At 35.0% G+C, this 25,828-nt stretch overlaps 1 protein-coding gene across 4 annotated transcripts in view; it reads left to right on the top strand.

The window, feature by feature from the left end:
* Positions 1–25,828, top strand: part of HGF (hepatocyte growth factor) — a 68,434-nt gene that overhangs the window by 6,722 nt on the left and 35,884 nt on the right. For 2 of the 4 annotated variants that reach the window (XM_023226672.3, XM_023226673.3), the window contains 6 exons: positions 956–1,121; positions 5,305–5,417; positions 6,790–6,904; positions 11,882–12,009; positions 18,733–18,853; positions 20,379–20,497. In XM_023226672.3, the coding sequence (XP_023082440.1) occupies positions 956–1,121; positions 5,305–5,417; positions 6,790–6,904; positions 11,882–12,009; positions 18,733–18,853; positions 20,379–20,497 (762 nt within the window). Of the gene's footprint in view, positions 1–955; positions 1,122–5,304; positions 5,418–6,789; positions 6,905–11,866; positions 12,010–18,732; positions 18,854–20,378; positions 20,498–25,828 lie in introns of all 4 variants that reach the window. The other 2 variants (XM_023226671.3, XM_023226670.3) reach the window with 1 other exon arrangement.

Here is a 25,828-nt window from a genome sequence, read left to right on the forward strand (position 1 = left end):
CCTTTGGTATAAGCATGTTCAAAAAGAATTGACAGGCAGAGGAGCACAAGCACATCTATCCTTATTACACAATAGTTGCATTCTATTCAGCATATTGATCTGTATTATGAAGATGCTGATCACTAACAGATTGGAGCTATTTTGGGCAAATTGAGAATACAGAGAACAAGTTTTTGATACACTGAAGTTATCCATAAGATTAAGTCTTCTAGAATGTTTTAGTTCTGTTTTTCAGGTTTTCAGTAGGAGGCTTCATGCTATCTAGGCGCCTTGTATTTTCATGAAGAAAAATGATATTGTTACATTAAAGGATGAAGTTTTACATACATTTGATTTACAGCATTTGGCTTGATCTCAAGACAAATAGTTCAGTGATACCAAGAAATAGTGTCCAAAAGCACAGAAAACATTTATGCATTAAATGAGGAGAGAGGGGCTAAAATATGAATAATATGAAAGACTTTAAAGAGTAGGTCAGAATAATTTGTCCACTGTACAGTTTTTAGTGAGAAATTTCTCGCCTGTCTTTGTGTTGGCTTATCTCATTAAATACTATAATGAACATGAGGACCAATTGTAGAAGGAAATGAAAAGTTTAATTATAAAGCATGATATGATATGCTTCTAGCACTGATATTTGCTTTCATGATGTTTGGAAAATATCATGTTATTTATTTCTTTAGTGTGAACTCTGTCCTGATTTTTAAAAGTTCCCTAATTTGAAAGAATGTAAATGAGTGACTCTATATGACAAGTTATTTGTTTTTACGTGTTTACAATATTCCTCCCTTTCTCTTAACTATTCCCTACCTCACTCTGCTCCTAACCCCTGGAAATCTAGTATATTCTCAGGTAAAATCACTTTCTTGCAGATGATTCTTAGGATTTTTTTAATATATGAGCCTTAAAAACATTTCTCCAATGTTTATTTTTTCAAACATTTTGTATTTAATAGAGGGACATAAGAAAAGAAGAAATACAATTCATGAATTCAAAAAATCAGCAAAGACTACCCTAATCAAAATAGATCCAGCACTGAAGATAAAAACCAAAAAAGTGAATACTGCAGACCAATGTGCTAATAGATGTACTAGGAATAATGGACTTCCATTCACTTGCAAGTAAGTTACTTCATTTTGTTCTTAGAATAATTTTCCAAATATAGCATGCATGTATTATAATCATGTGTCTTTTGTGTTGTAGTGAATGTGATTTGATCATAAGTAACTTTGACTCTAGATTTAACTTACTACAAAGGAAGACTTAGCTCTCAGTTTATCGAAACATAGCTTGAGTAAGGGAGAGTGCAAAAACTGCTACCTTCTGAAATCCACAGTGGCTTTGCTTATGGAATTTATTTTCTCATCTGATGAGCAATTGAATTTGAGTAACTAAAACGAAATTCAATTGGCTCTGATCTCCCTAATATTTTAAAATATCTATTCAGAGTAACCTTTTCTTTTTTTTTTTCCTTGCAAGAGGAACGGAGGAATTTTTAGAACAGAAATTGGGCAGCAGCCAAAATTTACTTCAACTTTATTATATCATTGCTTGTAGGGTTTTAAATAAAAGGTGTTGAGAGAATTAGTTTAAAAATTAGGGAGACTGGTGTCAGCAGAGACTGTTTAAAATAAGAGGATAGCAGTGGTAAAGTTTCAGGTGAAAATTGATGGGGCAGTTTAAAGAGGCATGAGGGGACTTAAATGGAGAGTTTCATGTCTTTTGACAGTCCCTGTGTGACCTCATAGGGAAGAATTCCTTACTACAGGGGTCCTTAACCCCCGACCCCTGCCACTAGTCTGTGGCCTGTTAAGAACCAGGCCTCACAGCGGAGGGAGCTGCAGGCCAGTGAGCATTCCTGCCTGAGCTCCACCTCCTGTTGGATCTGTGGCATTAGATTCTCATAGGAGCTGAACCCTATTGTTAACTGCACATGCGTGGGATCTAGCGTGTGTGCTCCTCATGAGAATCTAATGCCTGATGATCTGAAGTGGAACAGTTTCATCCCAAAACCATCCCCCACTCCCTGGCCCCCCGACCCCACTCCACCCCCTTGGAAAAATAAACCAGTCCCTGGTGCCAAAAAGGTTGGTAACTGATGCCTTACTACTTTGCCAGTGATCCCAGAGCGTAAAACCTTTTGTTTTGGGCTAAGAGGGTGACAATTTCATTCTAATAGTCTCCTAAACTGTCAGAAGAAGACACATTTTTTTAGTTCTTCATTATCTTCCCTCACTTATTACCCAGTCTCACTCCCTATTTTATCTTTTATTTTTTTTAATAGGGTCATGCATAAAATCCTCTACATATTAAATTCTACTCAGTTACATTTAGGTGATGACCCGTAATGTGACCACAGGGTTTAGTAAGGTCATGGCAAGCGGTCCTAATTTCATCTTGCCTTTTTCAGAGAAATAAATGTTATGGGCCTGAGAGGAAACAGCATGGTCAGAAAAGATCTTTATCAGGTTTAGGTTGAGGAAAGACTATCTGCTTTCAATATCCAGAGTGAAACTGCCAATTTCAGGGAGATAGTTCCTGGCAAGGGGAGTGGGAATTGACTTTGCAATTCTGTTTCATTCCCTGAGTTTCCTATAAAAGCCTTGCTATTGTTAAAAATAGAGACAACTACTCTCAATCAGCATCTCAGCTGTGTAGATTCATGGAGATGCTCCAGCAGTTGAGGAGGATGGAGTTGTATTTTCCCCTCTCCGGGTTGGAAGGGCAGGGTAAAGGGAAGGAGAGGACACCTCACTGCTGCTTTTTAACTTTGAAAATAAACTCTCTTGGACCCACAAGTAAGGAAAGTATTGCTACCATTCAATTTTCACATTAGTGAACCTTAGGAAAGAAAAACTTTCCTATTTTATTTAGTAGGAACTAAAATGATTTTACTAGAGAAGACATTAATAAATTAGTAAGTGCTCACATATTCCATATATATGAAATTTCATACTTTCCTACCATATTTTGGTTGTTATATTTGGTCTCCAAATTTATGGCAACCTGTGCAGAAAACCACAGGTAATATTATGTATTAGAGCCAAGATTTCTTGGCCCAGAAATGGTAAAATCCTCCTCATTCATACACACACATACACATACACAGACACACTTATGTATTTGGAATTATTAAATATGTTAGCTATAGAGAATTGAATTAACATACTATGAACTTAGGGTCTTAATGAATCAAAGGATCTTATTTGTAGACATGTTATATAAAACAGAATTATTTAAAAACAATGAAAAATACCCTAAACCACTTATAAAATACCAAAGAAGTGTGCGAAACCATCTGTGAAGTGAATGGGTGTGAGGTGGAACATTCTTAAATACTGTTTGTTCTTGAGAAGATATCAACAATATTGGTTTTCTAGAGATTCAAATTCTTCTTTGCTGGGTAGGAAAGATGACCAAGAATGTCTGATTCAAAGCTCTTCAGGAAATAGCTCATTCATGAATTCACTTAAAAGAATAAGATAAGAAGCTTTCCTCTTTTAGCCATGGCTGGCAACTGCTACTGGAATTGCCTTCCTGCCATAAACAACCAGGAAATAGACAAAAGAAGCTGTTGAAAAGATTACAACTAGAATGATGTTAAGATAAAAGACTAAAAGTCAAACCTAAAAGAAGATGCAACTCATGGAATTTGATGGCTTCCACCCACTTTATATGGACGTGTAAAACAATATAAAAAACACATTTCTTAAAGAATTTGTCATTGTATTGGAACGAGAGAAAAGAGTGAATGAGATCAGCAAACTGGAAATCTTGTTACCCACTTTACAGATGGAATTACTTAAAAACAAATTTATCACTTTTTTGAGTATTTATCATTTTGTTATATATATAGATTATTTTAGTGAACAACGACAAAAAAATATAATACTTAGCTATAGGAATAGTAGGGGTGGCAAATTTTCGTAACTTTCTAGGAGATGTTATATCAAAAAGATATCCTCTCATATTACTAGTTTTCTTTAAATTAAAATTAAAAATGCTTAGCACTTTGGGAAGCCGAGGCGGGCGGATCACGAGGTCAGGAGATCGAGACCATCCTGGCTAACATGGTGAAACCCTAGCTCTACTAAAAATACAAAAACTAAAAATTAGCCGGGGGTGGTGGCGGATGCCTGTAGTCCCAGCTACTCAGGAGACCGAGACAGGAGAACGGCGTGAACCCAGGAGGCGGAGCTCGCAGTGAGCGGAGATCACGCCACTGCACTGCAGCCTCGGCGACAGTGCAAGACTCTGTCACACACACACACACACACACACACACACGCAAAAGAAAGGCCGGGTGCGGTGGCTCACGCCTGTAATCCCAGCACTTTGGGAGGCCGAGGCGGGCGGATCACAAGGTCAGGAGATCGAGACCATTCTGGCTAACACGGTGAAACCCCGTCCCTACTAAAACTGCAAAAAATTAGCCGGGCGCGGTGGTGGGCACCTGTAGTCCAGCTACTAGGAGGCTGAGGCAGGAGAATAGCGTGAACCTGGGAGGCGGAGCTTTCAGTGAGCCGAGATTGCGCCACTGCACTGCAGCCTGGGGCACAGAGCGAGACTCCGTCTCAAAAAAAAAAAAAAAAAAGAAAAGAAAAAGAAAAAAAAAGAAAAGCTTATATAAGCAAACCTATTTAGGAAATATTAGCTTAAATAGTTATCCTCAACAACATTTTCATAGCTTTTAATAAACTGTAATGTTTTGTAATTCACCAAAATTGCATTATATGCAAAAATTTCGAAACACTGGTTTCAGATCCCACTTTTTAGGAGAATCTCCTAGGGCATTGATATATCTAATGCACCTTAGAAAATGTCATTTTAGAATATATTTTTTACAGTTATACACTTTGTAAATTACTCCTGATATCCCAGATATAATTGAGATAACTTAAATATCTCAAATATAATACCATTTTATACAACTGCGGATAAAAATCATCCAACTTTCTGTGAAGTTACAGAAAAATAAAGCCTTCAGAAATAGTTCAAATAGTTGTATTACATATTGATTTTGCATGTTAAAACTGTTATTTTTCTACAAGTCTTTTGGAATAACATGAGAATATTCCAAAGAGTATTCAATCGGATATTTAAATCTACTACTACAAAAACTTAATTTTGTTCTTTGTTGCTTGGCTATCAAAATGGTAGTTTCAAATTTTACTCACATTTTTATTATGTATATGTAATTATGCATTCGTTTCTATATTGTCCTCCTTGATGAACCATATGCCCTTTCTTTAAATACTGTATAAACAGTAGTATTTCTTCTTTTCACACTGATATTTTTTTCAGGGCCTTTGTTTTTGATAAAGCAAGAAAACAGTGCCTCTGGTTCCCCTTCAATAGCATGTCAAGTGGAGTGAAGAAAGAATTTGGCCATGAATTTGACCTCTATGAAAACAAAGGTAACTGACTTCTCCCTAAACAGTGCATAATAAAGTAAAGTATAATGAAATATATGTTGTAATTTCCTGCCAGAGTGGTCTTTCTCACTGATTTCTCTAGTATATATGAGATATCTTATGTAGTCAATTCATCCATTAAGACAGTTGAAACTAGTATCTTGACTATTTTTAGTATGGTACTTTAAGGAAAACATTTTCAAAACTTCATAATCTAGATTCCTTCCTCCCTCTTTTTTTGGGGGGTGGGGGTGGTGAGGAGCATCTCCTAGAACTGGCATTCTCCGTGTTTATTTTAGAAAGTGCTACTTTAATTCATTAGTTTAAAACACTTTATATTACAGCAAATTTTGAGTTTGCTACAGTATTTTGCATTTAACAATGTTGGATAACTAAATTATAGTGATGATTACTGATAATAACAAAATATGGAGATTTTGGAGAAATGAGTTGGGAATATGTTTCAATATATACTTGAAAAATATTTAAAGGAGGAATTGAGACAATATTATTTGTTGATTGCCTATTCTGGTGGTCTGATATTGTATTCACTAGGTATTTACTTTGTTCAAAAGCAGAATCAAGTAAATGAAATGAAAGAATGTTAACTGTGTCCTATTAAATTTGGATACATAACATGGTACAATATGTAGGTGTTTTCAAGTTAATAGGGTAAATGTTTAAATAAAATTAAAAATAAATTCATGGTAGAAGTTAATCTTTATATACCTCAATAATACTACAAATCCTAAACATAATTCATGATCTAGTATAAGACCGTTCTTACTTCAAACTGTCTTCTAGCTTGCTCACAACCACATGTACTATTATTTGGTAGGAATATATAGGTTATTACAATTTGGTTGTTGTATCAGTTAGCAGTGGAAATGTTTGCAAAAATATGGAAAAAAATAAGCAAGCTACCTCATGCATATACATATGTAAACAAAAATTGACACAATGTTACTAAGAAGGGCAAAGTAATTATCTTAGGTAACTTTTTGAATTCAATGTAGGTTTTAAAAATCATTTAATTTTTGTTGTTAATATATTTTAAAAATGGTCTATATATGTGAGCAAATCAGAATTGCTTGGCTGGTTGAGTATACAGACTATGTTAAGTACAGAGACTGCTCTCTGGAGTTATCTATGCATATATACACAAAATATAAACTTCTCAATCATCTGTTTGTTTTTGGATTATTCAAAATGTGTTATTTTGAAAATACTAGTAGAAGCTTTAGGCAAGAAATTTCAATGTTATTTGAAATAGTTTACAAGAGTTAATTACTTACAGGTTTGAATGGAATTTTTTTTCTTAAATACAGCATATGTTTTGCATAGTTGCAATAATTTTATCTGCTTTCTTCAATAGACTACATTAGAAACTGCATCATTGGTAAAGGACGCAGCTACAAGGGAACAGTATCTATCACTAAGAGTGGCATCAAATGTCAGCCCTGGAGTTCCATGATACCACACGAACACAGGTAAGAACAGTATGAAGAAAAGAGGATGAAGCCTCTGTCTTTTGTATATGTTAACAGCCTCATATTAGTCCTTCAGAATAATTCTACAATCCTAGAATAACGTAGCCAACTTGCTGATTTGTATTACAGCAAGGTTTATATGAATTCATGACTGATACTTAGCAAATGATTAATATGTTAATAAAATGTAGCCAAAACAATATCTTACCTTAATGCCTCAATTTGTAGATCTCGGTATTTGTGAAATAATAATGTAAACCTCATTTAAAAGGATTCTTCTTCCTCTTCCTGTCTTTGAAAAAGTATGGCACTGTGCAGGGGTAGAGGCTGACTGTGAAAAAGTGAGAGGTAGATGAGATTCTTCCCTTACTGAAAGCTGAGGGTTCTTTAACCTTGTTGGATCCCAACATCGATTGCACGTTAAAATCACCTGCTGCAAGCCCTTGACGAATCTTACTTAGAAGATGACAGCACAGAACAATTAAATCAGAATCTCTGGGAAGAATAAGGCACCAGTATTTTTTAAGCTCCCACCATGATTCCAAAGTGCAGCCAAATTTGAGAACCACTGCTAGAAGCTCAAGCTTCAGATTGGCCAGCTTTTCCATCTCACCTATTGCCTAAAGACCAATTGGATAAATGTGTTCATTACAACAGATGGATACTATTTAGAGATGAGCAAACACAATATACTTAGGCTCATCAGACTGATAGTTTTAATCATCACTGAGAAAAAACATAGATATCTAATACTGACTGGAGTATTAGTCAAGGCTTATTTCACATACAATTTTACCAGAAACCAAAATAGTTTAAAACAACTCTCCCCTTGTTAGTAATGCTTTGGAGGGTTTACTTTACCACGTACCTCGTGCTGAGCAATGTACCTCGTTAATCTTATTTACTCGTCGTAAGAACCACACAGTGGGTAGTTTTATTGGTTCTATTTTAGCTACATGACAAAACTGAAGCGTAAAAACACTTAGTAAGTTTTCAGTGTCATGCACAACTAGGAAGTCACTTGTCCAGAATATAAGCCCAGTCACCATCACTCTGTAACCTGTGCTTTTAACAACTTCAGGGCATGAAACATTTGGTCTATCAGTAGGATCCATGCTGTGATTTGTTTTTGCAGTGGTGGTGATGACTGCCTTGTTGAATCCACTTTTTATTCTATTCCATTTTGGGGACATAATTCTGCAAGATGATTCTAATTAGGAAACAGAGATGAGTTAATTGACCAACACAGAAAGAAAAAGAGTTTGTTGCTCCGCACTGGGATTAAACATATGATCTCGGCCTAATTAACACTAGCTAGTAAGTGTCCAAGCTGATCAGCTCCACTACATTTCAATAACAGAAAACAACAACTTTCAAAATTAGTTACTTAACAATTATGTCGAAATACCTCTAAAACATAGTGTTTTCCTTACATTACAAAAAAAAAAAAAAATATGATTGGTTTTGTCCTTTCTTGAGAGTTTGCATGGTGTTACTCCCTGCATAGTGAAGAAAACATTTTATTTAAGTAGATGGATCTAAGTTTTTCATGAACAAAGGAATAACATTTGAAATCAATCCTACCCTAGTCCAGGAGAATGCACTGGACTGACCTAGTAGAGGTCTTATTTCACCCTGAGTTCTCTATGGTTGTGATTCTCTGCTGGAGGAGTAAATGTGAAATAGATCTCCCTGGGAACTGGCTTCCCAGTCCAATCAGCTATTTTACCAATGAACACTTCCTTGTGATATAGATGTTTACAGCTGAGAGGATCCAATATATTAATAAAATCCTTTTTTGCATTCAATGAGGGAAACACATAATTTTCATCAATTAGCAGCTTACTGGAATATCTGCATGATGTTTTAACACTTTTAAGTGTTGACTAAAGATTAATTTTACAGAAAGTAGAAAAAGAAAATATGTTTCTGTCTGGAGGAATGATTTATTGTTGACCCCTAAATTGAAATATTTTACAAGTGGCTTAATGGAAAGATGATGATAGATGATGAAATTAGTGTAGAAGTTTAACTAGAAAATCAGGTGACCTGATATCTACATCTGTATCCTTCATTGGCCACCCAGCATTCATTAATGAATCAGATGATAGAATAGATCACGTTTCCTAGGAACACAGTGAATATTAAAAGAAAACAAAGGGAGTCTAGCACCTAGAAGACCTAGTTTATATTTCAAAGTATATTTGGATATAACCCAATTTTAAACATTTCCTCACTTATCTCTCTTAAAGCCTTGCCAACAGCAAGGACAGAGAACCAAAAATAGTGTATATGTGAATAAATGCTTATTACAGAATCTGCTGACTGGCACATGCTTTGTGTGTAATGAGTTCTCATAAACACTTGCTGAATGAACACACATAAGTGAAATAGCACGGCTAGGCTTCTTCCCTTGGTCAAATATGGGGTGCTAAAGAAAATCAGGCGAAACACATTGGGACACTAACAAAAAAAAAGTTAATTTAGGTAAAAGGTAAAATACACCATAGAATGAAGAAAAGAGATGACACAGACTGCTCTTTAACCTTCATGTCTTAGAGAGTAATTTGATATGGATTGATTCAGAATTGTGAAAAGGAGCCCATCTTTTCTCTTCATTTTGATTTTATTAACTCCAATGAGGGAACTTTATTCATCTTTTGGCCATATCTACTTTTGATTTCTACATTATTCTCTCTTCCTTTCTACCTGTATTTTTCCTAACAAATTGTTGACTGATTAATTCACTACTTCTTCACAGCTTTTTTTGGCTTTACAAATCCACTGGAAAGGTATACGGGTGTATCACTTTGTGTATTTCAGTGTGCATGTGTAGAGGGGACTAAAATCCTCTCTCAAACTATAAATATTGAGTATTTGTGTATTGAACATTTGCTATAACTACTAGGCTTCTTAAATAATCTTAATATATAAAATAATCTTAATATATGATATAGAAAAAGGGAAATTATAGTTCGTATTACTCATCTAAGTGAAGAAATTAAAACCCAGGGAGTAAATAAACTGTCTAAGGACTAAGGTCGTAGAACATTTAGGTGATAGATATGGGGCAACCGTATGAGTTTTATGATTAACAAGTAACTTCTCACCACTGTACTGTATCAACTTTTCCATAAAAGAGAGCTATAGTATACTTTGCTTAAATAAATTTGATTAGTGCATGACTTCTTGAAAACATATAAAGCATAAATTTGATGAGTGCATGACTTCTTGAAAACATATAAAGCAAAAGTCACATTTGATTCTGTCAGAAAAATGAGTAAGCCATGACCCAAACAAAAGATGCATTAAAATATTCTGGAATGATAGAGCTAAAAGTAAGAAAAATGGCTTTTCAAAAAAGTGTACTGTTAGGAATTGTGAAATTATGCTGAATTTTAGTTGCATTATAATTTTTGTCAGTCATACGGTCTGACAACCTGTCTTATTTCTATTTCCCCATATGAAGAATGCTGGTGAAGCAAGGATATTAACTGTTTAAATGCATTGAAGTTGCATAATGTGGATAATGTTTAATTGGTTCCCTGAAAATGTTTAGTTAGTAGTGTCTTACACTGTTTGTTTTGTCCAATAATTTATATTTTTTGAAGACTCAACTCTAGAATGCACTCATGCCAAAATGAAAGAATTTCATTGCAAAATATTGCTTGGTACATGATGCATACCTGTATTTGTTTTGTGTCACAACATGAAAAATGATGGTTTATTAGAAGTTTCATTGGGTAGGAAACACATTTGAATGGTATTTACTAAGAGACCAAAATCCTTGGACTTCACTCTACTTTTAGGGCCACTTAGAACTCAAAGTCTCAGTAAAAGTAGAAATAAAGCCTGTTAACAAAACCCAAACTGAATATTAAAAATGTTACTGGAATTTCAAAGAAATGTTTGCTGGTATTACCTGTCGATGTATATTCTTTATTATGATCTTTTGTGTAAAGTCTGGCAGACAAATGCGATATCTAATTGTTGAGTCCAATATCACAAGCAGTACAAAAGTGTAAAAAAGACTTGGCCTTTTCTGATGTGTTAAAATACTTTATGCTGGTAATAAAACTAAGAGTAGGGCACTAGAAATTTTAAGTGAAGATAATGTGTTGCAGTTACTGCACCCAATGGCTTACTATTATAAACCAAAATTGGGATCACTAAGCTCCTGTCAGTCAAAATGATCAAAATTATTGAAGAGAATAAGCAATTCTTTATTAGGACAGAGTAGATATAGACTACAAAGTAGAGTGTGCTTAATGAGAGGTAGCATTTGCTAGGTGCCAGTTACTCTATCATCCATTGGAACTTCTCAAAATAACCATATAAGGTGTAAGATGTTAAAGGTTATGGGTGTACTTAGTGCACAGGTAAGCTAATAGAAGCTAAATTACTTGCTGGGGTCTCACAGTAAGAAAGTGAGCTGAAGTTTCAGCCCAGATTTAATTGGATTCCGGGCTCTTTATTCATGTTACTTCATGAATCTGTTTCTCAATTGTGCAGAAAAAAAGGGGGCTATTTATAAGAAAAACAATAAACAAGTAATGATCTCAAGTAATTCAAGAAATAGTGAGATTTCAAAATCAGTGGCAGCATTTTCTCAGTTCTCTCCTAAGTGGCCTTGCTCAAACACCTGCTATCTTTTAATGGAGTTTTGAAATTATGTTTCAAACAACATCGATTAAGTTCTAGAATGTTTGACTCTTAGCAAATTAAGAGGCTAATTGTTCTAACTTGATAGTGAATATGGAAATTCAGCTAAATGAATGTTAATACAATTCAAAGGTTTTAAGGATAGATGGAAATGACAGAATTTAAATTAAAATATATGAAGGAATATAAGATAAAGGATTTTTCTACTTTCAGCAAAAACATACCCACTAATTAGTAAAATTAATAGGCAAAAAAAAGTTGCATGCTCTTATACTGTAATGATTATCATTTTAAAACTAGCTTTTTGCCTTCGAGCTATCGGGGTAAAGACCTACAGGAAAACTACTGTCGAAATCCTCGAGGGGAAGAAGGGGGACCCTGGTGTTTCACAAGCAATCCAGAGGTACGCTACGAAGTCTGTGACATTCCTCAGTGTTCAGAAGGTAAATAAACCTGAATGCCATGTGGGCCATTCTATTCCCCCTATGTGTAGAACTGTAACTCACATTAAAGGTTAACAGCAACGAATCAATCATAATAAATATGTTGTTCATGCAAATGCAACTACAAATAATTATTTAAATATTTTTACACAATGTTTTTAAAACTGTTGGATTATCACCAGATTAATGCAAAATCACAGAGCAAGTTTCAGTTTGAATTTCAACACTGCCTGAGTCATCCCTCTGGGGAAAGTGAAAGAGAGGGTTTACTTATCTACTGTCTTGAGCTCACATACCTCAAAATCTACTTACTGTGTGGCACCTGAAAGGAGCTGAATGAAGCTTAGCCTTTCATTAGCAATGCTAATTCTATTCAACCAGCACCTGCTTCCACAGAAATTTTGTCAAAACTATTCTCAAGTGGTGTGACAAGGGCATATGGACCCAGAAGAAAATACAATATAAGAAGGGATCACTGGAAGCTTGACCCCATGCACGTTTTGGTGAAAATGTGCCTAGAATCTGACACATAGACTGGAACTGAGTGCCATTCAGAATAGGATCTGAAGAGATCAAAGCAATGGAGCCCAAACTGTCTTGAAGGCAGGCACCTTAAATCCATGTCTGTGTATTCAGCTCTTTTCACAGCATAAAAGGGCATTGTCCTTACTTTTGCAGTGGAAAACTGAATGTCTGACGAGATGGAAGAGTAACCATTTCAGCATTGTATGTGGTTTCATTTTTCTTAGTTATCTGGCTACTGAATAGCTGGGGTTTTCACTTCTGTCAGAAACTCTAAATTTCCAAAAATCTAAGCGAAACATGGATGAAACTCTGTTAGAAAATTATTAGGATTTCAAAGTATTTGGGGAGGGGGACTACTGGAATGCTGTCCAAGTTTTATACTAAGATATCTTACCTGTTTGTTATTAACCAAATATTTTAAAAAAATATTTCCTCCATAAATATTCATTTAATATTAGGTTGATATTTATCACATAAAAAGTAAAGGCTACTGTTACCTAATTGTCACAGAAAAGGATTTGTTTTCTGTTGTTAGTGAATTTGAAATCCTTGACTTTATGTGCTAGAGCCAGTTCCATCTCTGTTTGTAAATTCTTACTTTCCATTCCATATCATATTCTGTTCCCTATAACCTCTTCATTGTTTCCTTTTCTTTTAAAAATAATAAACTTTTCTATGATCACGTTATGAACAAGTCTGTTTTGTATGAATAAGTCTGAATGAATTAATATTTGTCTTAAATTTGCACATGGAAGAAAAAAAAAAAAAACCCTACTTTTAAGGGAATCTCTCCTATTACAGTTTTCTGAGGTTGAAAATCATTGGCAAGGGGTGTTGTTTGACCTGAAAAAGTGTTTTCAAAGACTGGTACCTTGGCCAAACTTTAAACAGCTTACTGTTTTCGTTACCTGCCTAGTTCTTGTGAGAATATGATTTTTCAACTCTGGGTTTATATGAAAAACATTCATCAAAATATACTTACCTACATAGGACTGCACTGCTAGGTGACATAGATTAAAAGTGCTAGAAAAGAAGTCCTTGAATAAATCCTATTTTCAGTTATTCTTATCTCATTAGAATGTAACTCTCTAGTATCTTTAATAATTTGAAGTCATCACACCTCCCTTAGAAAAGGGCGTTGCTCCTTGGTATTGATGGTATATGATGCTGCTGGTCACCATGGCACTAAAGGTTGCAGACAAGTTCTTTCTGGAAATAATTAGTGGCCTGACAATAGTGGAATAACTCTCCTATGGGAGAAGGGAACCAACATCTGCCCTGTAGGTTAAACATATTTCAGAGAGTATGAGTTAAACTGTGGTATTTTAAATTCAAGCTAACACAAGCAATGTGTTAGCAGGATTTTAATGAAAAAGATCCAAAATAAGAAGCATTGTCAAAACATTGGCAGAGAAAAAGAGTGACTTTTAAAATCAGTAATATAAAATATACAAAATAGTATAGACATGATATAAATTTCTTCTAAAATACATATAAGGGGGAAACCTCAAAATCCAGAGTGCTTAAGTTGTATAATAGATGGGCTATTTCTATCCATGGATACAAATTAAATGGTAAGTTATAAAGGTTATTTTATTATGGCTATGGTAGCAACTATAAAATCATTTTGCATATTTAAAATTAAACAAGAAAAACACCCGTGATCAAACTTTAGACGGTTCAAATGAAAAAGACATATAGAACAGTATATCTTTTTTGAAATTTTTGTAACCATGCTTAAAACTTGGCTTATAATCACCTGAAATTTGTTTAAAATTAAAAGGATTGTATCTGATAGTCAATGATTAATATTATTTTCTTATAATTTAAAACTTTAAAATATAGTAAATATTCCAGAGGAAAACAAATATTCTTTGATCACACTTATCACCTTTCAGTTAGATAAGAGAATAAATTCAATAGATCTATTTTGTCAATGTTGACTATAGATAATAATATTGTATCATATATTTTAAAAAATGTTAAGAGACTAGATGTTAAATGTTCTTACCATAAAAATGCTATGTGAGGTAATGTATATGTTAACTAGCTTGATTTAGTCCACTGACAATGTATATATGCTTCAAAACATCATGTCGTACATGATAAATATGTACACTTTTATTGGACAATTTTCAAAAGGAACCCTATAGAGTTATACAAAGAAAATAATTAGTGCTTTATTCAAAAGTTTTAGAAAGTTGAGGTATGTAAAATCCAATTTCTTGCTTTAGCGTTTGCTTGAAACTTAAAATAAAACAATCATTAGTCATTGCAACAGATGTCATTTCTAATGATTGTCAAATGACCAAGTCAATATATTTTAATTAAGCCATAATCATTATTTTAAAAAATACATTACATTTAAAATCCCAAATAATACTGACATAAGTTTATGTGTATAATTCGATACTCTAAGTGAAGAAAAACTTTCTAAAACAAAGATTAAATGGCAAGTTATAAAGATTAAATGGCAACTTATAATTTATTTGTAAAACTTTTATTTATATATGTACATTTATGAGACTGCTTATATTTTAAACATTTAGTTTTGTTGAAGGAATCACCTGCATGGATTTTTCTGAGATTGTCTTTAATGTAATAAAATAAACACTAATTCAAAATAGATTCAGATACTTTCAAAATAACTGTTTTAGTCTGTATACTCATATCACTCCTGTTTTATGACTGAGAAAAATGAAACACATTTTTAAAGTTTGGTTGGTTGGTATGATGAGAAAGCTGTTAAATTAATCCTCTGTGTTTTATAATTTATATACAGTTTTTGTAGTATTCTAGTATTATTCAGTCCAGAGCTGTACTTAGAAAAAATATTGAACCGATGAACAGAAACCATTACTCTGTGAGTTTCTGTGATCTATCTAGGGCAGTAGTTAGCTTTTTCTTTTCCTTTTTCTTTCTTTTTTTTTTTTTTGTTTTTTTGTTTTTTTGTTTTTTTGAGGAGAACTTGCTGGAGCAGTTAAATAATGTACTGATAGCAATAGAAAGAGCCAAAGGGCATACCTACATGTAAACTGTTACATAGTTTATATGTTCACCTGTTTCCTTGAGTACATGGACTTGGTTTCACCTGAACTGCTTGACTTTAAGAAAATTTAGAAGAATCTGAGAATTCCCAAAGTTTGAAAAGTGAATATGAGTTAAAAATTTGACTTTTTTGAGATAATTCTTATGACTAACTTGATGATTTGATTCCATGAAAAGCAGCCAACTTTTCAGCCATTGACTTTGGATAAGGTATCCAATCTAGTTACATTCCATGCACTTTCCTTGCAATGCTCCAGTAGATGAGACTGCAAAAGGAGAGCAAGTTAACTATTGTAAACAAAAAAGCAGAGGGCAATGAGGACAAGCTGGTAGGGATACCAACTTTCTAAAGTTATTGCTATCAGTATATCATAAAGTATAACCAGCTAGAATATGTAGGAAATAAGTTAAAATATGTAAAAGAAAAAGGCAGTTTGGGATAATGCAAAAAATACTAAGACTGTGGGTCAGAAGATTTGTGTTCCAGGCTCAGGTTTAACATTTTGTGTTTTAGGTAAGTCTCTTAAAACTTTTGTGAGCCTTGTTTTCCTCACTGTAAGAATCAGATGATACCTTTCATGTTTGTTTGTTTGTTTTTTGTTTTTGTTTTTCTTTTTTTTAGACAGAGTCTTGCTCTGTTGCCCAGGCTGGAGTGGTGCAGTGGCGCCATCTTGGCTCACCGCAGCTTCCACCTCCTGGGTTCAAGCAATTCTCCTGCCTCAGCCTCCCAAGTAGCTGGCATTACAGGCATGTGACACCATGCCCAAGCTGGTCTGAAACGTCTGACCTCAGGCAATCTGCCCACCTTGGCCTCCCAAAGTGCTAGGATTACAGGCTTAAGCCACCACACTTGGCTGATACCTTTTATGTTAAAATTATGGTATAAACAATCAAATAATATGTAACTATAATATATCTAAATATCTCAATGCAATCATGACATGTTTAATTCCCACCACAACAATAACTTTCATTGCTTTCTAAAATGTAACGTTATTCTTGCTAAGTTTTATTTATTTATTTTTAGGCCCACAACTGCAATAATAACTCTCTCTTCACTTTACTATCAAGATAGCATAAGTATGCTTCTGATTTTATATTATTTTGTCCCCTTATAATTTATCCAACTCTCATCTATTCAAGGTCCCAGTAAAATCTAGTCTCTCCTATGAGAGACTAGACTATGACTAGTCTCTGCCTAGACTATGACTGCCAAATACTTAGAACTTTTAGAATAGATCCCGTTATCTAGAAAGTTGCAAAGCGAAGTGAGGTCCAAGTACCAGCAGCAGCAGCAACCCCTGGGAGCTTGTTATTAATGCCCCAGCCCAGACCCACTGACTCAGAACTTGCCTCTTAACAGGATCTCAACGTGGTTTTATGCACATTCATACTTGAACAAGCATTGATCTGCCACACTCATAATGAAAAGTAGTCATCTTATGGAACTGTCTGTTTCATTCATGTAGCTATTTTTTCTTAAAACCATTAAAATGTATAAGTCAAGGAAAAAAATTTATAATATTGCTCAATGTAGTGATTACCAGAAAATAATTCTATTCACTCTCATTGGAAATGAATATGCTATCATAAGCTGCATTTGCTGAAGAAGGCATAATAGATGTAATCTCTTTCCTGAGTACAAGAGTAGAAATTGTATATATGAATACTTATCTTTTACATGTGACCCTAGTATTCTATTGTACATTTCATTCAATACAAAGGAACAAATAACGATAAATGCTGCATCATTTTCCTTGATGGTATCAAACTTTGTGTTCTTTAAAAAAAAAAGAGAGAGAGAACTAAATGAACCTGTTAACCATTCAAATGGAAAGCTGAAATGTAACATTGTATCACCTGTGTTGAGCACTGCAATGACCTTGGCCAACCCGAGCACCTTTATTGATACGCTCATGGACTCCACTCATTTACAGTTCAGATGCTTATTGGGTGTAGTCTGGGGAATCTCAGTATCAAATAAAGGGAAGCTGAGTTGGCCTCTTAGCCCATATATTAATATAAATGAAAGAAAGATGGATCAAGCCAAGTTATTCATGTTTCAGAAAGTTAATAGTTAATGTCCCTATTAGAATATAAGAATCAAGGATTCAAAAGTGATGATTCTAATACTATAATCCCAAATTACTACAAATACTCATTAGGCTAGATTCCATTGGATAAAACTAAACATTGATGCCTCTTCCCACTTCAGCTAAAGTTAGATTATCAGTAATTATAAGATAGAAATGATGTGTTTAAGGAAGTTTGCCTGATTCATAGGAAAGCCAAACAATGATTTATTCCACAGGATGCTTGCTGTGCTACAAATCAACCTGTCTGTTTGAGAAGTCTCACTTTCAGCAATTGATGTGATTCAGTTTTCAGTGTGACATAAGGGGCCAGCCAGAAGAGAACAATGAATTAACCTCACAAAATCATCTGTAAGATCCTACCTAATTACATTAGCTTATACATTTTAAAAAGAGTGGAAACACGGAGTTCATTAGCAGGTCATCTTCTATCCTAAGCCAGATAGGAATGTAAACCTGCCCAGCCTATTCAACATGGATGTTTGCTAACAGAAAGGAGCTGTGATTTATTTTTAAAAAAGATCCATATTCTTTGAATTGCACCAGATTTCTATGTGAAGCCAATCTCTTAAATCTATGTGGTCCTGATCGTGGCATTAACCATAAAAGTATGACACACACTCAATTAACCTTTGCAATTCCTGTATATGTGTTTGGAGGGCAAATTGAGAGAGAAACACTATTGTGCTGACAAATAGATACTGAGATCTTTGCACTTTAGACCAACACAGGAAAAATTTTCAAGGATATGTCTTTTAGTTCCATTTTCTAGATACCTTTGAGACAGTTATTAAAAAAAAAATAGATAGCATCGTGGCCCTATAGTAAATCTGTGTGACACTAATTACAAAAATCCCACTTAAACTGTATGATGTGTTCCATAGGGAGTAGTTTATGTCATTATTTATGGACATTAGGCCCTAATAAAAAGTTAGAATGATGTGTAGGATTTTTTAAAAATCTGTTTACTAAACAGGTGCTGTTCTTTAAATGGAACAGTGGTGTTTTTGATTTTGCTGTCAGAAACAATTAACATGCCATACTTTAATTTTATTAGTTGAATGCATGACCTGCAATGGGGAGAGTTATCGAGGTCTCATGGATCATACAGAATCAGGCAAGAGTTGTCAGCGCTGGGATCATCAGACACCACACCGGCACAAATTCTTGCCTGAAAGGTAAAATATTAATGAATCATGCTTTCAATGATTCTTTTATAAACTTCTATTCACTCTATGACACACCGCTGTGGAAATTCTCCTTATATTGTGTTTTCCCGATAGGGCATGAACATAACATTTAGAACTCCCAGAATGTTCAGGAGTTCTTCTGACAGAATTTCTGGCCATTATATTTGGAGGAAATAGTCAAAGGGCAAAAATATTTCTGATGAGGTATATGAGAACACTGACTACATAGTCAACTGGTTAGAGTTTCTAAAATCAGCATGGTACTAAACGCAAAATCATCAGCAGGGTGTGGAGTGGAAGCAGTAAAAGAAGCTTCTTTCTCTCTCAGACCAGAAACAAAACAAAACCAAAGCAAACCACAGGGCCAATTCAGTAATGACCACTTTGACAAGCCTTAGCTGTGGTTAGAGGTATTGTTACTAATTGCAGGCAAATCTGGAATTGCATCTTCAGAGACTCAGGTACTGCAGGCGACAAGCGTAACAACATGAAACAAGTAGTGCTCATAGAAAGAGAGTAAAAGAGGAAACCATTCAGGTTGCTTTATCCTGGTGTGTTTTGAAATTGCCCATATAAAAAGCCCATTTGGAGAAGTCAGGCAGCTAAATCTATCTTTTTTCCCGAGGAGTAGGTTTTGAGCTTAATTACCCAACTCCGCCAAATAATAATGATAATAATGATAACGTCTACTTTTGACCATGTATTTTACATGAAACTTTTAAGGTGAAAAAAAAAAGGAAGAACTTCCTTTATTTTGATTATGAAGAATAAAAATACAAATAATTACACAGGAAACTTCGTCCCCCACCTTTCTTCGGAAATTGATGTTAGGTGTTTTCACTTTGTTCTTTTTCTCTATCCTTTTGTGTTTGTTGTTATTTTAAATGAAATTAAAACTCCAGCTTATTTTCCAAATAAATGCTTGTCTTGTCGTTTAAGTGAGAGCAGAAGGGATATGGTAGCAATTAAAATCAAGTCACTAATTCAGGACTTTGTTCATTTGAAGGGAGGTGGGGTGTGGAGAAAGTAGTGTTATGAAGTTTGTCTCATGATCTGGTGAAGGTGAGGGCATGACCTCGAAAGGCTCTATTTCCAAAACTGAGCTGTCATTAGTAACAGTGCTATTGAAAACGAACTTTCAGTTTGAACTTTAAGCCTTCCCTAGAAGAGGACCTGTTTTCTTAATGAGCACTCTACATGAGGTCATGTTTTTGTAATCTGCCCTTAACTGGGTTCTAGGACAAAGAGACTCGATTTGGAACCTCAGCTAGTGGGAAGGTACCACATGGACCTAACTTACTAGCCAGGGGATGATACTCTATCCTTAGTGGGATATATAAATTAGTAGATTCAATAGTCAGGGATCAGCAGTCCTTGGAAGGCAAGACATAGAAAACGTCCTCTTTCCTCAGCTAGGTGTAGACAACCTAAGTGGAAAGTTATTTTGTGAGCTGAGGGGTGGGTGGTGTTTCCAGGCAGATTTACGTGACACTTTTCTTGGTGTGGTTTGCAGATATCCCGACAAGGGCTTTGATGATAATTATTGCCGCAATCCCGATGGCCAGCCGAGGCCATGGTGCTATACTCTTGACCCTCACACCCGCTGGGAGTACTGTGCAATTAAAACATGCGGTAAGTGAAGGTCAAATTTATTGCTTCCTTTTCCTCTCACAGACTGGATCTAAGGAGGCGATTATTAGTGAGACAGGTTAACAACTATTTAACTTGATGCTTTAATGTGTGCAGGTTTTAATATTTTAAGAATGTGTTACATAATCCTATCCAATCTTTTGCATTTTCAGAGACTGATTATTTTGACAGTGATAAATATGCAAATACACACATCCACAGAAAACATTTTTACTTATGGCAAAATGTTCAACATGGCAAGAGCCTAAACATTCTAATGTTATCAAGAAAATCTGAAAAATCACAGAGAGAGAAAAAGATCAGAAATGTGCGCAGCATCACAAAGTCATTAGGGGAGTAAAAGCTAGGAACTTAGACCCTTACCTTCCAATCCTGTATCCTTTACCTACCTTTCCTCCCCAGAGATATAACATGAGCTCTCAACTGATGGTGAACCTCTTGTGGTGAGTGACAGAGGCTGCAATGAAGAATAATAAGTCTAACAGAAGTTTATCACAGATGTCTCTAATACCTATAGCTGATCCCTACCTCTCTGGCTGTCCTTGTACCCAGCCTGCATCCTGTTTCAATCTGTCTTTTAGCAGTCCATACAATCATTTTTCTATATGCTGACCCTTACCCAGCTTTTCTGAATTTATGATAAAAACTATTTTTTTAACCTGTTTTGTATTATTCCTTTCGCTCTATGAACTTGGTCCTCTCCTCTATGGTTAACTCACACATTTTCACTGTTCTCTTAAATAATATTACATAATATTTTCATTTCTTTGAATACAGTTCTTATTTTTTTCAACTGGATCCTAAAATTCTTTAAAATCAATAGAATTGCATAAATTTAGTAAGGTATAATAATGTTATAAATTGGCCTGATAATATAAAGTTATGTATATATGGACAGATATGTAAAGCTAAATAAGCTCCATAAGATCAGGCACCAGCACCTAGAGTAAAATATACAATTAAGAGGGCATGGATTGATTTTCATATATTTCACTATAGCAGAATGATGGGGAAATTCCTCTGAACAAACCTAATTGAATATTAACCATGCCATGATACTGCCAAGGTAAATCTCTCTCAATGTAGACCTGCTGATAAAAGGAAATGTTTTGGACAACTCTTAATATTTTGGACAACAGTCCCATAGGCAGGGGATATGTCTGGCATATATGAAATAACTGAAGAATCTGGAAGCCTTTCAGAGTAAAACACTGTGTTCCCAGGAAATCGAATCATCTGTTTTGTCCTTTAAAATAAAAAATGATTCCTGTGATAGTGTTTCTCTGTATAGATTGGGTTGGTTCCACTCACTGACTTTTAAAATTGTATTAGTCTTCCCATTGTTCTACACCAGTTAGGTATAATAAACCAACTATTTCCCTTTTGATTGTGTGTGTGTGTATGTGTGTGTGTGTGTGTGTGTGTGTGTGTGTGTGTGTGTATGTATGTATGGTTTAGGTACTTTTTTTTTTTTTTTTTGAGATGGAGTTTCACTCTTGTTTCCCAGGCTGGAGTGCAATGGCACAATCTCGGCTTGCCACAACCTCCACCTCCTGGGTTCAAGCGATTCTCCTGCCTCAGCCTCCTGAGAAGCTGAGATTACAGGCATGTACCACCACACCTGGCTAATTTTGTATTTTTAGTAGAGACAGAGTTTCTCTATGTTGGTCAGGCTGGTCTCAAACTCCTGACCTCAGGTGATCTGCCCACCTTGGCCTCCCAAAGTGCTGGGATTACAGGCATGAGCCACCATACCTGGTCAGTTTAGGTACTCTTATAAATCTTCTCTGGAATAAAACCTGTACACACACACACACAGACACACACACACACACACACATACACACGCTCACCTGCACATTCACCCTTCAACTGGCATGCACACATGCACAAGAAATCCAAATGTTGCCCTCCTCTTCAGTTCCAAACCAATCTTTAGGGTATTTTTAAAAAGAGATTGAGAGGCAAGAAATACAATGACTATGACACTTTCTAGCTATTAAGTAGGTTTCTTTTTTCTCTTCTGTCCAAAGAGGAGCTGGCTAGTTACACAAGTAACATGCTATATAATTCCAATGTCTTTGTTAAGCAGAGGATAGTATTTATAGGGTGTTAATTCTAAAAAAAAATTCTGATTATAACTTCATATTCTGAATAACAGTTGGTTCTATATATTAGTTTCCTGCTTTTCGGAGACAAATAATAACATTTGTTAAATTTATTGTATTTTCTTTAAGTTTTAAGTTTAGGTGTACATGTGCGGGTTTGTTATGTAGGTAAACCTATGTCATAGGGTTTTGTTGTAAAGATTATTTTGTCACCCGGGCATTAAACTTAGGACCCATTAGTTATTTTTCCCAATCCTCTCCCTTCTCCTATCTACCACCCTCCAGTGGGCCCCAATGTCTATTGTTCCCCTGTATGTGTCCATGTGTTCTCATCATTTAGCTGCCACTTATAAGTAAGAACATGCAGTATTAGTATTTTTATGAAGTAAACTTCAACAGGTCCCTGGAAATTTAAAAACTGTCTTGTGATTGATACCCCTTAGAAATCACATTGAGTATTTAGATCAGTTCACAAACTTCTTGGACTGAACATACATTTATACTCTTTGACATTATTGGGAAGCCCAAATTATCTGTGTGGATTATATGAATCCATGTTTACTATATTAGAAATTAAAACAGGAAATTCAAAACATGTATTCATTCATTTAAAACAGCAGTAAGGCCATTAGCTATTAATAAATATATTTTACTGAAAAATAGTAAACAGTGGCATTGTCAACTTTTTAAAAATTTGGCATTTAAAATAATTTTACTTAATGACACCTTAAATGAAGACAGTTGGGTGTCTTGTATTTGCTTTTGCCGTCAGTCTTTCGGGATATCACATATCACATGCCATCTGAAAGCTTCATGGTGTAAAGAACAAATGATCTCTTAACATTACTGTGAAAATAGTTTTGATCTCCTGGATCCCTGAAAGGATCTCAGGAACCTCATGTGTCCCAGGATGCTCTAAGAACAACTTTTTGCTATATATCAGAACATGCAAGATTGACACAGTCCCCTTAAGAGTACACTAATTAGTATTTACCTATGGGCTACTCCAATTTCCCTCAGCCCCTCGGAACCAGAAACTCACCTCTTTTCTTATTGATTATCTTTTATCCTGATTTTCTTCATGAATCCTGTAAAGGGGGTTGAGAGCGTCTGTTCTGCCTTGTAAGCTCTCTTTTGCATGATTGATACCATTATTTGCCCAGTTTAAAATCCAAAAGCCCGGCATAATCCCAGATACAGCCTTCTCCTTCACTCTTCACATTTCATTTATCACCAAGTCCTGTCAATTTTATCTTCTATATACCTTTCACGTAAGACCATTTCACTCCATCATTGTCTACTTTGTCTAAGAGAGTATCATTTTTAACACGAATGGCCTTCAGAGTGAAATATCTCTATCCATTATTTTTCCCTGCAAAAGAGAATGTTTTCGAAAATCTGATGATATCATTCCTCGTCTACAGAACACCACACACACTCACGCACGCACACATACACACCTCTACACATAAATTAAAAAGCCTTCAATGGTTTCCTTTGATCTTAGGACAATGACAAAACATAACCATCTTTTACCCCCTACCTATATTTCTAACCTTATATATGACTTCATATACCTCCACATTTCTCTCCAGGCTCTCTTGCTCTCTGTTACAGCCACAATAATTTTCTTCCTTTGCCTCGTATTTTCCATGTTCTCATTATAGTCTCTTTACCCCGACCATGCCTTCTGCCTTTTCAAAAATTTTACTTTCTTCCTGACCTAATTGGCAGCTACTCACTCATTCACATTTCAACTAAGTTATGATTTCCTCACATCAGCTCCTTCATTTGAGCTCCCTTACTGTATCATCTCCATACATTCTTATGATAAAGTTTAATTTATTAATTAGGCACAATAAGAGATTAACAACAACAATAAAATAGAATAATGATAACAATATGCCGGCATCACTATTCTTGTGCCTTGGGACCATTGTTAAGTAAAATAAAGGTTACTGCAAAATTATGACCATTGACCTGATCACCCTGAAGGCTACTAAGTGACTAAATGGGCGAGTTGCATATACAACGCTGGACAAAGAAATGAGGCATATTTAAGGCAAAATAGAATGGAGTGTGCAATTTGAAACTTATGAGTTATTTACTTCTGGAATTTTTTATTTAATATTTTTGGACAGTGGTTGACCACAGGTAACTGAAATGGCAGAAAGCAAAACTGCAATTAAGGAGGAACTAGTATACTTAAGTGCCCAGAAACACTTTAGAAATGAGACCTGGGTAGATCTTTGATAACTAAGGTTTCTATTTGAGGTCTTGCTATGGAGTGAATTGCTTCTCCTACCAAATCCTTATGTTGAAGCCCTGACTGCCATTGTGACTATATTTAGATATAGGGATTGTAAGTGGTAATTGATGTTAAATGAGGTCATGAGAGTGGATCCTAATCTGGTAGGATTGGTGGCCTTATAACAAGAGGAAGAAAGAGAGAATTCTGTTTTTCTACCATGTAAGGACATAGCAAGAAAGTGGCCATTTTCAAGTGAGGAAGAGAGCCCTCATCAAGGACCCAATTGGCTAGCACCTTTGTCTTGAACTTCCTAGCCTCCAGAACTGTAAGAAGATAAATTATTTTTGTTTAAATCAGCAAATCTGCAGTACTTTGTTATGGCAGCATGAGCAGACTAATGTAGGTATGTTGCCATTGGAAACAAATATGCAAAAAAAAAATCCTTTCCCTTAGTAACCAATGAACATGGACATCACTTTAAAAGAACATAGTCATCGTTTAAGATTCAGTGTGTTCATATGATGAGAAAATATTTTTTACAAATTGTATACAATTACAGCATAATTTTTACAAATTATTTTCTTTCTTAGAGAAAGCTGATTGTTTCTTTGAGTTTTCCTAATTTATCCAAGACCAGAATAGAGATTCATAGAAATAAAATATTGTGCCCTGTGTCAGAGAAAAAACAGTGCTATCAATACCCTTTCTCAAGGGAAAAGTCTTTTACTTGGAGGTCTCTTCCAAATCATTTCCTAAAGAATAAAGCTATATAGAATTGAAGACCTTTCATGAAAGTCTTGTCTCCTGAGCATTTTGTACGAGCAAAAGCTTGGATAAAGTCCAGGGAAAAGTTTGAGATGTGAATCCTGGCTTCACATAGAAAGCAAACGTGCAAACAATTTGAGGTTCATTATTTTGGAGGTCTTTACTGTTTTCCCATGCCAATTTTAAAAC

The sequence above is a fragment of the Piliocolobus tephrosceles genome, chromosome 8 (assembly GCF_002776525.5).
Source record: "Piliocolobus tephrosceles isolate RC106 chromosome 8, ASM277652v3, whole genome shotgun sequence".
In the NCBI taxonomy this organism is placed as follows: Eukaryota; Metazoa; Chordata; class Mammalia; order Primates; family Cercopithecidae; genus Piliocolobus; species Piliocolobus tephrosceles.